Genomic DNA, 17,212 nt, shown 5'->3' with positions numbered 1-17,212 from the left:
TGCCAATACGGAGGATTCTTATGAAATTGATTTTATTAAATCTTCCAAGATATTTTAGAAAGAATTTAATAGACAAAATTTTACTAATTTTAAAAATTAGCATAGAAGGTATTGTAGTCCAAAAAAATAGGTTATTGCAGTTATGTCCTTTCCCTATGTGTTCTTCCATTTATTATTTTAGGGCTATTTTGGTATATTAATATTGTATTTATGCTCTTATAATAATATAGTCTTTCTTTTTTCTAAATGAATTTGAACAATATAATGCATTCTCAAATTAAATTAGTACAGTTAGACCTCTCTATAACATCATCGCTATATAACAACACTTCACTATAAAAGCCAAGCTTTTTTCGGAACCAATTTTCATGTTATGTTATAATATATGTTCTCTATAACATCATTTCTCTATAATATCCAAAAATATTCAGAACAAATGAGGCTATTATAGAGAGGTTTGACTGTAATAGGACATTATAATACATCTTCAAATTAAATTAGTAATAGGAATCTTTAAGTATATCCTAAAAGTAATAGGATTACATCACTAAAGATAATTACTTGTTCAATTTTATATGAATTAGACAGCCCGAAAGTAATTATACTAATAGGATTCCTAAAGGTAGTCATGTAGGATTTCTAACGTGTAGTATTATGCCCTAAAACTAATAGGATTACAAGGTTAATATCTAGAATTTCGGTTATGTCCTTTTATTATGAGTTATTATGCTTAATATTATAAGATTATTTTTGTAAACCGACATTATATTCATATTTTATAATAATATAGATATAGATGTTTTTCGGAGATATCCAGTTATTTAGGAAAGTTTTCAGAAATCTATTTTCATGTTTGTGTTTGAAATAATTAAAAGGAGCTTCTTTAATCTGTTTGAATAGTTTGTCGTGTAAATGAATGTTCGGCTGTGTGCACTGAATATGTAGGAACAACATATATACTTCAATTCGATTTTCATTCTATTTACTGCACAATACGTTTGTATGAAAATTGCCTTGTCGTAACGTTGAAAAATGACATGACTTTGAGAAAAAGCAATAACACATGGTCCTTGGGAGAGCAATAAACTCAATAATTGCACATATCACGAGGTTTCTATATCATATAAACCCCACTTCATCTGAAGATCCACATTCCTTCTGCAACTATCTTGTCTTTGTCCAGAATTCAATTCTCTGGGTAGCTTGTTTGGCCGAGCTTCTTCAAAGCCAAAAGTATTTTTTTTTTAAAGTTAAGGTATTTGGTCAAGTCTTTTAGAAGAAAAGAAAGTACTTTCGAGTAAAAACAGAAATAATTTTGACGAAGCAGAAAAAAATAACTTCTTTCAAAAAGCACTTTTGAGAAAAATACACTTAAAAACACTTTTTATAAGCCTGGCCAAACACTAATTGCTGCTCAGAAATGTTTTCAAATTAATTAGCTAAACATAAATGGCTTCTCGCCAAAAGTATTTTCGAGAAAAAATATTTTTCAAAATAAGCTGATTTTTGAAGCTTGGCAAATTAGAGTAGTAGAGTAGGTAGTGTAGAGTGTTCATAACTTTAGTATTGGCACGCAGTCTCATTTTCTGTTGGTAGTAGGTTTTTATGACTAACCATTGTTTTCTTTCATTGCTGATCACTTTACTGTTTTGTTGTGTTATTCTGCTTTTATATGGCTTTTTGATACTGTCTCTTCTTGCCTATATTTTTATTAATGTGGTACTTATACTATCTTGAGCCGAGGGTCTATTGGAAACAACCTCTCTATCCTCACAAGGTAGGGGTAAGGTCTGCGTACACAGTATCCTCCCCAAACCCCACGGTATGGGATAATACTGGGTATGTTGTTATTGTTGTTGGCGAAACAGGCTATAAGTAGGCCAAAAGGAAGACACGATTTATCTGTATTTTGTAACGAAATGCACGATAGATCATAAAAAAGAAAGCCATCCCTCAAGACTAGAACTGTCCCTAGTATTTTTCATGTCAAGTCATTACAAACTTCAACTTGTCACAAGTAACTACAGTTTACTAAATAATATGAAGGTGTAATCTCCAATACACAAATAGCTGGAGAACATTTTCTCTTCCTGGTATACGAAATAAAAATTCATAGTATAAAAATAGCAACTGAAAACCTACCGTTAGCATCTGCCTGAAATGCAGGAGCAAACTTTTTGATTTATAGGACAAGGTGATACATAGTAGAGTAATCAAAATGTCAAATCTACCGCGTACGCTGGTAATAAATTAGGCATGGAGAGCAGCAACTTTTTGAGCTAAACCATCAACATCCTCGCTTTGCTCTTCAATTGGCTCTTCCTATCAGAAAAAATATGAATAATGCCAATCAATTAGATCACTATAGTAACAAAAAAATGCAGGAGCAATTTGTACTAAATTGGTTTTAAACGAAGATATTTGCTTTGAGTCGCCATTATTGGAATGGGCATTGCTTCTATGGTTCGAGCCGTGGAAACAACCTCTTGCAAAAATGCAGGGTAAGGTTGTGTACAATAGACCCTTGTGATCCGGCCCTTTCCCGGACCCCACACATAGCGGGAGCTTATTGCACCGGGCTGCCCTTTATTCCTTTTATACCATGAAAACAAGTTCTTCATGGTGAATGTCATTATATTCAACAAATAAAGCAGTCACCAAAAAGTAAGCAAAAGAAAAAGGATAAAAGTTACCTCTGTATTTCTTCTTTTAACTTCTATACACTTTGAAGCACTAATACTAGCACTCTTCAGCAAACTACGAGCACTATAGTTTGCCTTGTTTGGTCCATTTTGCATATTAGCATCTGAGTTCTCTGATCCCTCAGATTGCCCTGGTGGGCTCTGGAGAGTTGAAGCAACAGATGCTGAAGTTCGCTTTTCAAAATCATCGTTTTGGGAAGAGGTTTCATCTTTTGGTGCAGGAACCCGTTCTCTAAGATTGAGAGTATTCGAAAAAGAGACCAAGTTAATACCTTGACTAAAGATATAAATGGTAAACCACAAAATCACATTTGCTAAACCACTTGCTAAATATTCAAAGTTAACTTTGTTCAGGAAACATGCACAGCTTACAAAGAAAATCACGCCAACCTACTACAACACTGCCTGTTTAGAACTTCAATCTTAACCAACTCCGAAATGTTTCGGAGAAAATAATTTTAAAATTTAAATATATTTAACTTTCACCGTGTCTTTCAAATCCAAAACTTTAGTAACTGAGTTACACAAGACTTGAGCCAGAATAAGGAGCTTTTAATCTGGAACAGTGTGAAAATGCCAATATTTTCTCCAGACAAATGACTTCTAATTCTGCAGACTCCTGAAGAGACCTTTCCTCAGAGCAAAAGAACAAAACTATTGACTACGAACCTAGGCAAGGACGCATGCTGCCTCTGCAGTGGAGTGCTTCGTTCACCTTTACCATAATGCTCCTCAAGATGTGCAAACTGTCGCTTGAACCGATCAACACCACTAAATTGACATTAAAGAAAGACCATCAAAATAAGTATTCTCAAATAGCAGTACGAAACATTTAGTATAACATGTTCACAAAGTAGAAGCAGATACATAAATATACATACACACAGACACACACATATATATTGTGAATTAGTTGGCGGCTTGGCGTAACCCCATTAGATCCAAGACTGAGACATCAGCGCTCAAGAACAAAGGAGTCAATTCAAAAAGAGATGCACTAATATGAACATGATTTTGTTTCCTGCTGTTAAGAGCTGTTAGTCACCTTATCATTACAGAAATTTTGCAGGGCTTTTGTTCCTACGCAACACTATTGCCAGAAGAACCGTCAAAAATAGAGAGGGTTATATAATTAGATCAATTTGGTTCAAAACATCTTTTCTCCATCTCAGTTCTCAAAACTTGAATTTTGTTGATCACCAGAAGATTCATAGGCGTATGTGTATCTGGGGAAGGAGGAGGACAACCTCAAATAGAGCCAAACTAAAAAAAAGGATCAGTTCTGCCATGAAATATTCATAATTTATCACCAACATGGTTTCCTATGGGAGAAAGAGAACTTTAATGTTAGATAAAAGGTGATCCTTTCTTGAAAATCAGGATAAACAATAACGGTGTAGAGGAAGATAAAGGCCAAATCAACATCAAATTTAACACTTGAAACCAATGGACACACATTCACACAGCAGCAGGGGTACATGAAGGTAAGAAAACACTTTTATGTACTATTTTGAGGTTTCTTCCACTTTGGCAAAGAGCTGTGACTGCCCTCCAAACCTAGGTTATAGTTTTTGACTGGAAATTAAAAGACAAGCTTTTCAAGCAAATGAGGCAGAAGAACGTGCTAGAAAAAACTTTGTGGAGCAAGCTTTAGGTGGCTCCTAACCTTGGGTACATAAATCCACTAGTCTGATCTCCGCCACGAAGATACTCCTGAAGCATCTGAGGATGATATTCTAAAATCTGTTTGCACAGAGCAAGTTTAAATATTAATAAGTTGATCCATTTCACACAAATGGGAGCCATTATAATGGAGGAAACTGCACCTCCCGATAAATAAGCTCTCTAACATCTTCTTTTGCCAACTTTCTCCTCTCAAATTCAAACTCAAGCTTTGATATTGGGTGAGTGGATGGTTCACGGTCCACATTTGACAAACCACGGAAATAAGGATCACCCAGTGCCTAGAAAACAAGGTCATGAATGTGTGAGACACTCTTGCCACATTATCAGAGTCAAGATTTTCTTTGATTGATAAAACAATATAAAAAGTTCTCCGTTTCACAATTACCTCTTCCGCAGATGGTCGGTCTTTAGGGTCAAATGCAAGCAGGCGTTCAAGCAGGCGCAAAGCGAAAGGATCCACGTGTGGAAATTTTTGTGAATATGGAACAGGTGGTTTTTTCCGCATGTTACTGAGGTATCTTCTGGCCTTCTCATTTCTAATCTGCCAGTTCAGTAGAATTTCTTATGTAAAACAGGAAAAACTACAGTGGAATGTAAAAAAAACGATATACTGAGACCTCTCAGCAACTAATTTTTTCGCCTTAACCCTTGTTCTCTGATGTTCTTACTACAAGTAATAAGACGTCTTATCATCCCAATGATGCTGATCAGACAGAACATAACAAAGAAACCTGAGAAAGGAAGAGAAGTAACCAACCTTTGCAACAGTTTCAGGAGGAGGTGTTCCTAGCAAATCAGTCATAAGGTCTAATTGATGCACCACATTCTTTCCAGGAAATAATGGTTTTCCAGTGAGCATTTCTGCAAATATGCATCCGATGCTCCAAATATCAATAGCAGGAGTGTACTGCAAATGGAGAACTCTTAGAGATGGTACATGTCACAACAACAACTACTACTACTGCTACGGCTTAGTCCCAAACAAGTTGGGGTCGGCTATATGAATCCTCACTTACCATGTTTCTCCATTTAAATTCATCTGAAGACAACATTATACAAAATAAAAATGAAAAGTACCAGAAGTTCTCTATATTTTCTACTGGCATAGAGATAGTACATGTCATGGCACAAGTAAGTCAGTCTATATACATATATGTCAAAAACAGAAATAAACTCCCAACAAATATTATATGATGTAGTTGCTTCAGACTGAAATCACGTCATCACTGTTTACAGTTTTGACATCACAGTACAGAAAGAACAAACCCTCGTTGTTTCTGAAGTAGTGAAAACAATAACAAAACTCAAATCATTGTCTCAGTGTATGATGCAAAAGAGCAGCTCCTAGCTCATACCAAGCTCTTTACCGAAATGAGTCCAAGAGATACCTCAATCAGACTCAAGCCAGTCTTCAACAAGAAATTCTCAGAAGATCAACCTAGCCTGGCACATTCAGGCTCAAGGCCCATACCAGCCAACTAAAAGTTTAGTGAACTGTAAAATTGATCAGACAACCTAGGAACTCAAACTATAGTTACTCAAAAAGCAGAACCCGTAAAAACTGCACGATGTAAGATTAAGGACCTCGTGCACCCTCCGCACGAGATTACAAGGGGCCTAGTCCGTCACTTTTGGACTGGATCGATAAGTTGAAGTCAAAAATAGAGATTTTTTCTTTCACGCTTTTCTAACCTTGTTTAAGGCTTGGAATATCTGACGGTGGCACCACATTGACGTGGAGATTAACACTGAAATCCTTCTTCAACATCAACTTTATAGTTGAAATACACTCCTTGATGTGGACATACCACGATCACCACAAATGCATCTGCATACTCAGCACATTATCTTAGGCCAGATACTCCCAGACATAAGGGCAGGAAATACTTCTTGGGCTAGAAACTCAGAAACTCTCATAGACAAACTGCCCTAACTGTCTTTTTCGCAAGCAGGTTCCATTCCAAGAGATTGTTACTCTTCCCCCACAGGAAAAATGACCTGCGTCTTTGTATTCTGATGTCGAGACCTGACATACTTGCACCCACCAACAGGCCAAAAATGTGCATTCACTGTTGCAGGACCACCAAAGAGAAAGCTGCACAGCTTGTTCACGCCAGAGTATTACTCGCATTGAACTACGTTTGAGAGATTGATGTTCATGACAATCCTTTTCCTTAAGATGAAAAAGGAATCTTCCACTTTCTTGTAACTGCAAGTTGAATAAGTCAAAATACTGGGCTACTGTAAACGGGGACCTCTCACCTTCAATCCAATTTAAAGAATAAATATATTACTAAGCTCTTGAACTCGAAAACTGTCTTCCAGCAGGCTCTCAGATTACTTTTTCCAACAATAAGCTCCTCATTAATCCAATTGCCTTCCACTTGTAATGAACCTATGATGCTATACAGATAACACTGGTAATATGATAAAAAGCTTGAATCCTCAATTAAAACATTCTCCCAACCAAATGAAGTACAGACCAGAGAAAAAGTGGCATTATCAACGCCACAATAATGTGATTTATGCGTCTTCATCAAACTTGACCTGACTTTTACGTATGCTACAGAAACCTCAACATGCTTCCTCTCTCTCCACCAACCTCTAATCTTCCCTTCGTTTGAAGTGTGACCCATCACCTGATCTTGAACTTTGCAATCAAACAAGACTAGTTTGCAAGTTAATTCTGAAGGCATCGTTGAAGCTGCAATAAGTCAATAACCCTCCAGGCACTTGTGGGGCAAACAGAATATGGTATCATATGAGTTGATTCGGTATCAGCCACAAAAATATTTAAGTGCAAATATAGTTCAATCTACAATTTTTCCAGTCTTCTCCCAAGACAGAAACAGAGCGACATACAACCAAATACTATGAAAGAAAAGCAAAAGAGAGGAAACAAAAAGTGTAAAAAGATTAGAAACAGAAACTTGACCACAATGCATTATACCGAGTGTCACAAACTGTACTAAATATAAGTGTCATTGCAGTAATTGCAATTGGAATGAACAATTAACACTTTGGATATAGCTGATAAGCTAACTTACCTTGGAGAAAAAGGAGCCACATAGCTCAGGAGCACGATACCATCGAGTTGCAACGTAGTCCTTAAATACATGAAATATATCAGAAATCTCTCAAATCTGAGTACTAAAATAACGAGAAAAGAGGAGCCTTCTAGAACTCAAACATACAGTCCAGAAAATAGCTGATGGCGTGTCATTAAATGATACACGAGCAAGGCCAAAGTCACAAATCTTCAATTTACAGTCAGCGTTAGCAAGGATATTCTTCGGCTTTAAATCTCGATGGAAAACGTTTGCTGTTAAGGGGGGCCAAAAAGGACATGTCATTTATCCCGAGGAAAAGTTAGCTTCTCCATCATATAGAGATGCGTCAAAGAGAAGGTTTTAACTTGTATAAAGAACAGACCTGTATGAATATATTTTAATCCGCGCAGAAGCTGGTACAGAAAAAACTGATAATGCTCAGGTGTAAGATCATCATTGGCCTTAATTACCTGGTGAAGATCAGACTCCATCAATTCAAAAACAACGTAAATATCTTTAAACTCTCGCCGAGATGGGGGTAACATGATGTGCTTTATTTCTACAATATCAGGATGCCGTAGTAGCCGAAGAAGCTTGATTTCTCTTAAAATTCTTGTGGCATCAGAGACATGCTCAAACACGTCATGAATCTTCTTGATTGCAACTCTTTCTCCAGTTTTGGTATCAACAGCAGACGCCACAACTCCATAGCTACCCTTGCCGATAACTTCCTGAATTTGGTATCTGCTTGCCTCTCCATATTCTGTGAAGAACTCCGCCTCCTGTGTATTCTGAATAAACAATGTTCCAGTCAAAACAAATGCGATTGATATATGCAGTATGAAACAGTTGCATCTTCCCCTCCCCTTACCCATGTAACTGACATAGAGATTAAAAAAAATTACAAGGAACGAATATGCCACAGAACAGTAATTCTGCAAAATATATTTGTCTAAGGCTACTTTTATGTGCTGGAAAATAAGCATACAATACAACAACAACGACGACCAAGTGTATCCCACAAGTGGGGTCTGGGGAGGGTGAGATATAGCAGCCTTACCCCTACCCTGGACGAGGCAGAGAGGCTGTTTTCGATAGACCCTCAACTAAAAAGATGAAAGAAGCACTGACAATAGTAATGACAGTACAAGATATTTAGAAAACTGAGACTAAGACAACAAGATGCAAGATGAAAGAAGCACTGATAACAAGTAATACAATACAATACAAGATATGTAGTAAGAGCCATCTAAGTTTAAAATAATACTATACTAACATTAATACTCAGTGGCGAAGCCAGTTTTCTGAAGGATGTTCAAACTTGAAATAAGTAAAAAAAAATTCCAACAAAGAGTGTTCAATATATGTTACGTACCTGTAAAACCGAATATTTTACTTATATACGTAGTGTAATTTTCCGACAAAGGGTGGTCAATTGACCACCATAACTTAAGTGTGGCTTTGCCTCTGCTAATACTACATAAACAGAAGACAAAAGGAAACACTCGACTGCCTACTAACTTTCTGCCCTAATCCTCAACCTCCACATCCTCCTATCAAGGGTCATGTCCCCGGTTAGCTCAAATTGCGCCATATCCTGCCTGCTCATCTCTCAAATAGGCGTACAATACTAGAAGAAAATAAAAACATCAGGAAACAGATGCTCGGAACATGATCCTTCCACGAGCAAGACATATCTGATAGGTTTTCAACAAAGCCTACTAATAGATTCCAAGATTCTATAAAATACTGGTCACTCGCAGCAATTAGAACTTTACTTTTCCCAAGATTAAGCAATCAGAGAGGTAGCAAAGACTACAATTTCACACACACACACAAAAACAAACAAAAAATGGACGAGAATACAATTTAGGTAGGAAAGAAAGTTCAGTTTTTTGTTTTTGTTTTTGGTAACTCTAATTCACCCTACAATATCTATTTCATTTCAATGACCTCAAAACAAATAGATAGAACGATCTAAAAGATTAAAGGTGCGAACTTTACTTTCCTTTATCATCTTTAGCAATATTTTCTCCAGATATCAACTGAATTCTAATAGATTCCAATATTCTATAAAACACTGGTCATTGGAGGTAGCAAAGACTATAATTTAAAATAATTCTCAAGTTGGACGCAAATTTCTTTATACATACATTAAAAACAGACACCAACAAGATCATTTACATCAAATTGAGCTGTAAAATAATAGTCAAACTTAATCCAACCGCATGCACCATCAAAAAGTAAAAAGAACAAAAGTCAATAAACAGCAAAAAGCATGCTCCTGAATAGTTAAAAACCAGACCTTTTTGTGAGGATCCATGGTAAAAGGGAAATCGACCCGTTTGGGGACTTTGATAAGTTTAAGACCCGAAATGTCAAAGTCTTCAATAATGGTAAGTTCTTCTTCTGAAAAATGAATGGGTTTTTTCTCAAAATTATTAGTATTCAAGATCGAATCTGCATTGCTATGAATAATAGTAGTAGTTGTAGTAGTTTTACGACGTTGAAACCAGCGACGAACTCCATCCACGAATGTATTACCACCCCCCATATACTACTACCCCCCTTCCCTTTGTTTCTTTTTTTTGTTTTCCCTAAACTGTCGTGTTGATTCTTGATTTCCTACCACAAGATTTCAGCATTCCACGCTTCCTCTGTCTCTCTCTCTCTCTCTCTCTCTCTCTCTCTCTCTCACACACACACACACGCACACTCTCTATGTCTCTCTCCTCTCTCTTCCACTAGTCCAGCGGTTTCTTCCGAGTTTATTGGTGTTGTGCAGAGATGGTGGAAAGAGGAAAAGAGTAAAGCGTGGGAAGAGAGATGGGTCCTCTTATTTTAGTTCTTCAAACGTAAATATATGAACTCCCACATATATATATATATATATACACACCTTCAAACTGACAGTTTGGATATTTATATTATTTTTTTCCTACTAAATAATACTCCACGACTTCATGTTATTCCTCTTGAATTTGCCAATTGTTCCTAACGTTTGGTAAATGATGTTTATTCTTTTATGATGCCCTCTTTGAATTCGCCAATTGTTGATATCAACTTTTGGTATTTACGTGATACTTCTTATTTTCGAGGTTCACACTGATTAGTTTTGATCACACATTTAATATAAAATTTTAAGTTTTTCAAAATAATATTTATATATTTGAAAAATACTTAAAATGTATTAAATTACAATAATTCAAAAATTCGACATAACAAAACAACAACAACAACTACAACAACAAACCCCGTCAAAATATCTAAAAACAAATTAAAAGATTACCGTCAGAGAATAATTTATTTAACTTCCGAAATTCGAATACTATGACGGATGGAATACTATTTATTCCTTTATGTTTATGTTGTTCTCTTGAAGTTGTCAATCGTATTTCTATTGAAATTTAAACACACATAGAGCCTACGCAACAGAATATTAATAGGAACGTACCTTGAGTCATTGTTATTCAAGCGTTGTAGGGAATCGCCTTTGAAAGCTTTAGCAAAAAAGCCTAGAGAGTCTTCTAGCATGTGCCTATCGAAGTATGTCAGACTGATGGAGTCACAAGCATATTTATAGGTAGGCTAGAGACTTTTAGGCAATAACTTTAGCCTTAGGGACATCTCCATACATTATAATTGCCCTAGAGACTCCTAATAAAAATTGTTTCTTTCCATCAAAGAAACTACCATATATGCATAACTACACAATGTTATCTGATATATTATTTCCTTTGGAAGACAAGGTAAATAATTTATTACCTTATATGTCGGCCACACTAGAAGTCTCTAGAAGAGACTGTAAATTTTTAACATTCTCCCACTTGGCCCACATATTAAAATCACATAATCCTTTATGAGAGATAAACATATAATATGGTCATAGACTTTATCCCTCAACTAAAAGTTATGCAACAATCACTTTAACTAGAATATATTATTACATGGATCATGGCAGTCATGCTTTTAAACAAACACTTCCTTCCATGTATTACGATGCACAATACATTCTAAAAAAGTGTCTAACAACTTTATGAATGAACTTAATATAAGTCATTTAGAGTCCAACTTTATTGATCCAATAATCACAAATAATACATGAAATATCAAAAGTGTGCACTATCATGTATATCAAAATAAACATAATGTCTAGACAAACTGTTAGAGAACAAAGTAAGGCTAAATTGAGCTACTAAGACCCATATGGGTTACATGATCCTTGAAAATACTAGCCGGTAGACCTTTAGTCATAGGATCAACAATCCTCAAAGTAGTATTAACATGCTCAAGAATCACATCTTGCTTCTTCACATAGTCTCTAACCATCAAGTACTTTATGTAGATGTGCTTACTTCGGCTGCCACTTTTATTATTCTTAGAAAAGAACACTGCAGCTGAATTATCATAGAAGATTCTCAATGGCCTTGAAATGGAATCGACAATCCTAAGGCCGGAAATAAAGTTTTTCAATCATAATGCATGTGATGTAGCTTCATAGCATGCTATAAATTCAGCTTCCATTGTGGATATTGCAAGAATAGTCTGCTTGACACTTCTCCAAGGCACAACACCTCCAGCAAGAAGTAAAATATATCCTGAAGTGGATTTGACAGTGTCTTTGCATCCACCCAAATCAGAAACTGAATATCCAATCACCTCCAATGAGTCAGAGTATTTGTATGTGAGCTTAAAATCCGTGGTTCCATGCAAATATCTCAAAACTCTTTTACCCACTTTCCAATGGTCAAGACCAGGGTTACTTTGATATCTGTCAAGCATTCGTACCGTAAAAGCAATATCAGGTCTAGTATAGACCTGTACATACATAAGGCTCCCAACAAGCGAAGCATACGGAATGTCTTTCATTTGCTCCTTTTCCAATGCATTTTGTGGACATTGATTCAATGAAAATTTGTCACCTTTAATTATGGGTGCTACTATAGGTGAACAGTTCTTCATCCCGAATCTTTCTAAAATTCTTTTAATGTAGGCCTTTAGATACAGTCCAAGTAATTTTTGGGATCTGTCTCTGCGAATCTCTATGCCAATAACATAAGAGGCTTCACCCATATCCTTCATCTTAAAATTCTAGATAAGGAACTATTTAGTCTCGTGCAACAATCTCAAATCATTACTTGCAAGTAAAATGTCATCCACATATAGGACTAGAAAAATATATTTGCTCCTACTTATCTTAAGGTATATACATTGATTAATGATGTTCTCCGTAAATCCAAATGAAGAAATATCATTATGAAGTTTAATATACCATTGGCGGGAAGCCTGCTTCATCCCATAAATAGATTTATTCAACTTGCAAACAAGGTGGCTTTTGTCCTTATCACAAAATCCTTCAGGTCGATACATGTATACCTCCTCTTCATGATCTCCATTCAGGAAAGTTGTTTTCACATTCATTTGATGTAACTCTAAATCAAAATGAGCTACTAATGCTATGATTATTCTCAATGAATCGTTCTTTGATACTGGAGAGAAGGTTTAATGGTAATCATTGCTTGTCCTTTGAGTAAAACCCTTGGTTACAAGTCTGGCTTTATATCGTTCAATATTACCAAATAAGTCTCTTTTAGTTTTAAAGACTCACTTGGAACCTATGGTAGAAGACCCCTTTGGTAATTCGACGAGATCCCAGACTTTATTTTTAGTCATAAATTCTAACTCTTCTTTCATGGAATCATACCAAAGTATGGAGTTTTCGCTACTAATGGCTTCTAAAAATGAGCATGGATCATATTTTAGTCCAATATCATAATCAGACTCTTGGAGATATACAACATAGTCACTAGAAATTGCTGGTTTTCGAGCTCTTGAGGATTTTCTCACTCCCACTGGTTCAGGCACTTTTTCGGTGGGTTCAAGTAAAGCGGATTGATCTTCATGTGGCTCCTCAAGTGGTGGTGGATCTTGAACTTGTTGTTATTCAGATAATTCATGAGAATTTTTCTGAGCAATATTCATGTTCCTAATAAATAAAGGTCCCACAGGTGGTTTCCTTATTTCTTCCAATTCCACAATTTGAGTCAAACCTCCCACTCTCTTCATGCTCCTCAAGAAATTTATCATTTCTGGCCTCAATAATTTTAGGAGAATGAGAAGGACAATAAAACCTAAACCCCTTAGAGTTAACTGCATAGCCTATAAAATAATTGCTTATTGTTCTTTCATCCAACTTTTTTAGTTGTGGGTTATAAACCCTCACTTTAGTTGGACATCCCCAAATGTTTAAATGATTTAAACTAGGTTTCCATCCTTTCCATAACTCAAAAAGTGTCTTGGAAACAACCTCGGATGGAACCCAATTTAAAATATACACAATGGTTTTTAAGGCTTCACTCTATAAGGATAAAGGTAAACTTGATCTGCTGATCATGCTTCTTACCATGTCCATTAATGTCTGGTTCCTTCTTTCTGTCACACCATTTTGTTGTGGTGTTCCTAGCATGGTATATTAAGCAATTATACCTTCACTTTCAAGGAACTAAGCAAATTGACCCTTATCTGTGTACCTACCATAATATTCTCCACCCCTATCAGATCTTACAACTTTGATATGAGCACCAGTTTGTTTTTCTACTTCTGTCTTGTAAAATCTTAAAGCGTCAAGTGCTTCTGATTTGTTAAACAGAAAATAGAGATACATATATCTTGAATAGTCATCAATAAATGAGATAAAATATCTCTTACCATTCAAGCAAGAGATAGGAAAAGGTCTACAAATGTCTGTATGTATGATCTCAAGCAATCGCAAACTCTTTTTGGCACCTTTAGTTGATTTATTGATCTGCTTACCGTTTATGTAGTCCACACAAGTCCCAAAGTCAGAAAAATCAAGAGCTTTTAGAACTCCATCATTAACCAACCTTTTGACTCTTTCGATAGAGATGTGTCTCAATCTTTTGTGCCAAAGACTTGATGAGTTCTCATTAATAATACATCGTTTAGTGCCAATTTCTTTGTCATGCAACGTTAAAATATTGCATTCAAATGTGGGGTCTAGCTCAAGTTTATATAAATTTCCATTCCAATTTTCAAAACCAATAACTTTATTATCTTTCAAAAGTTTCACAAAAGGTTAACGAAAATTCAAATCATATCCACTAATAGATAGTCTTGAAAGAGAAATTAAATTTCTAGAATAGTCTGGAACATAAAAAGTATTTTCTAAATCTAAGTGAAAACCATCTTTCAAAATGAGCCTATAAGTCCCCACGCCTTCCACACGTGAACGTGTCCTATCACTAGAATAGACGTATTGTTCACTTCCTATCGGCTTCCTCTGAGTTAGAAAGCCCTGCATGATTTTGACAATGTAAATTGTAGCACCAGAATCAATCCACCATGTATTATCAGAAACTTCAGTAAAATTAGATTCATAATATACAAAGGTAAAATTACCTTTCTTCTCAAGCCTTTTCTTGTATTTCAGGCAATCCTTCTTCCAGTGTCCCTTTTTCTTACAGAAACAACAAGCATTTTTGTCAAAAGTGTTTTTCTTCTTCATGGGAACACTTTTGCCTTTTTTTTGCATTTCTCTTACCATGAGTCACCATGTTAACACTTTCAGGTGTCTCATGCTTCAACCTCTCTTCTTCTTGAACACACATGGTCAAGAGCTTATTGATTGACCATTTATCCAACCATATTTCGTAGGAAGTGAGTTGAGAATAAAATGCACAAGAAATTGACGAGGCCAATGTGTATTGGAATTTCCTGCTAGTACTTTGTCAAATTCTAATATAGTTTAAGATATCGTCCCATGGAGACTGGATAATCTATGCTATAAATTTGTAATATTTTAACTATTATTTGAGACAATCAAATTGATGAAAAGTGAGTTAAGTTTAAAACTTGTTAATTACTTAAACAAAACAAAATATTTTTGGAAGATTTATAATTTAAAAAGGAGTTGGGACTCATTGAATTCACTTGATAATATTACTATAACAAAATCTCAATTTCTACATTTATTTCTATAAAGAATAATTGCTTATTTCTAATACAATTATATTTTGCTCACTAAGAAATAATCAATTAATAACAATCCGTGAGAATTATGTTAATTAATCAATTTAAGGCTAGTGACGTTTAAACCGAAATACTTTTCTTGCTTGAATTGTGCTAAAAGAAAGTAAAAACTTCGTGAGAATATTTTTACCAAGGATCAATAATCTTGCCTACAACAATTCCTCTGTGAGAATTAAAACTGAGGCAAGCAAGATTATTGACTTGAAATAATAGTTTACTGAAAATTACTTTCACACTACTATTTTATTCATCAGTTATTATATATTAATTTTGCTCCGCGAGAATTACAAAATTAATATATGAATAACTTATAGATAAAATATGTAGATGTGATGATAGAGTAATTAAAAACCATTATTTCAACACAATATGAAATGTAAATAAAAAGTTTCATCCCAAGAACATAAAAACTGATATAGTATTATAAAATATATCAAGCTTCATCAACTATCCCAACGAAAAGAGATTACTCCATTATGGAGTAATGTAACGACCCGATCGGTCATTTTGAGCTCTAGCAAGTCATTCAGCAGATCAAGGCCATGACCAGCTTCATTTCAGGTATTATGACTTGAGCGCACGGTCGGAATTGATCGAGAAGTTCGGAGTTGATTTGGAAAGAAAATTCTCATTTCGGAAGCTTTAAGTTGAAAGAATTAGCTAAGATTAGATTTTTGAGTAAACGACCTCAGAATTGGGATTCGAAGGTTCCAACCGGTTCGTATGATGATTTCGGACTTGGGCATATGTCCGGATCGGGTTTAGGAAGACCCGGGGAGCGTTTTGGCGCATATTGTGGAAGTTAGCATTTTGGAAGAAATTTCATAAGTTTGGGTTGAAGTACATTTCAGTGTTATCGATGTCCGTTTGGGATTCAGAGTCTGAGAGTAGCTCCGTATGGTGATTCTGGATTTGGGAGCGCGATCAGAAGTGAATTCGGAGGTCCGTAGATCATTTTGGAGTCATTTGGCTAAAGATAGAAATTTTAAGGTTTTTGAGAAGTTTGACAGAGAGTTGACTTTTTTATATCGGGGTTGGATTCCGATTCCGAAAGTTGGAGTAGGTCCGTAATGTCGAATATGACTTGCGTGCATAATTTAAGGTTAATTGGACGTGATTTGATAGGTTTAAACATCGAAAGTAGAAGTTTGAAATTCTAAAGTTCATAAAGCTTGGATTGGAGGTCGATTCGTGATTTTAGTGATGTTTGATGTGATTTGAGACCTCGAGCAAGTCCATAATATATTATGGGACTGGTTGGTATGATTGGACGGGGTCCCGGGGGCCTCGGGTGGATTCCAGGTTGTTAATGGAATGAAAATGGAATTTCAGAAACGGCTGAAGTTGCTGGTTGTTGGTGTAACCGCACCTGCAAGACTAGGGTCGCAAGTGCGGAGCCGCAGAAGCAGCCTTCGTGCCGCAAAAGCGAAAATGGTCATCTAGGCTGGGACCGCAGATGCAGTCGTTTTGCCGCGGATGCGGGACCGCATCTACGGAGAAGAGGGCGTAGAAGCGGAATAGGCTGGGAGCCCTGGACCGCAGATGCGGCGTTTGGTTCGCACCTGCGAGATCGCAAAAGCAGTCAAGAGACCATAGGTGCGGAAATGCTGGAGGCAGTGAGGTTGTTTTAAATCGGGGGTTGGGTTCATTTCAACCCCATTTCTTCCATTGGAGCAACTTTGAGGTGCCATTTTCACCACCAGACACGAGGTAAGTAATTTATGC

General features: G+C 36.0%; 2 protein-coding genes and 1 long non-coding RNA gene across 3 annotated transcripts; all 3 read right to left on the bottom strand.

The window, feature by feature from the left end:
• Positions 1-1,953: 1,953 nt before the first annotated feature.
• LOC107795611 (mitogen-activated protein kinase 9-like) lies at positions 1,954-10,338 on the bottom strand. Its single transcript, XM_075219009.1, has 11 exons — positions 9,744-10,338; positions 7,821-8,229; positions 7,583-7,710; positions 7,436-7,495; positions 5,146-5,295; positions 4,774-4,929; positions 4,529-4,666; positions 4,369-4,445; positions 3,372-3,473; positions 2,694-2,934; positions 1,954-2,322 (listed from the first exon to the last, which is right to left on the bottom strand). Exons 1-11 carry the CDS (start codon positions 9,990-9,992, stop codon positions 2,251-2,253), a joined length of 1,782 nt encoding a protein of 593 aa, XP_075075110.1. The 5' UTR covers positions 9,993-10,338; the 3' UTR covers positions 1,954-2,250.
• Positions 6,466-7,010, bottom strand: LOC142162642 (uncharacterized). Its single transcript, XR_012693886.1, has 3 exons — positions 6,872-7,010; positions 6,683-6,791; positions 6,466-6,597 (listed from the first exon to the last, which is right to left on the bottom strand). It is a non-coding gene; the product is annotated as an uncharacterized LOC142162642 (long non-coding RNA).
• Positions 10,339-11,911: 1,573 nt separating the features above from the next.
• Positions 11,912-12,520, bottom strand: LOC142162971 (secreted RxLR effector protein 161-like). The gene has a single exon (XM_075220204.1). The coding sequence runs from the start codon at positions 12,518-12,520 to the stop codon at positions 11,912-11,914; it is 609 nt and encodes a 202-aa protein (XP_075076305.1).
• Positions 12,521-17,212: the final 4,692 nt, after the last annotated feature.

This window comes from Nicotiana tabacum, chromosome 8 (genome assembly GCF_000715075.1).
Source record: "Nicotiana tabacum cultivar K326 chromosome 8, ASM71507v2, whole genome shotgun sequence".
NCBI classification, from domain to species: Eukaryota; Viridiplantae; Streptophyta; class Magnoliopsida; order Solanales; family Solanaceae; genus Nicotiana; species Nicotiana tabacum.
This window is presented reverse-complemented; position numbering and strand designations above follow the sequence as displayed.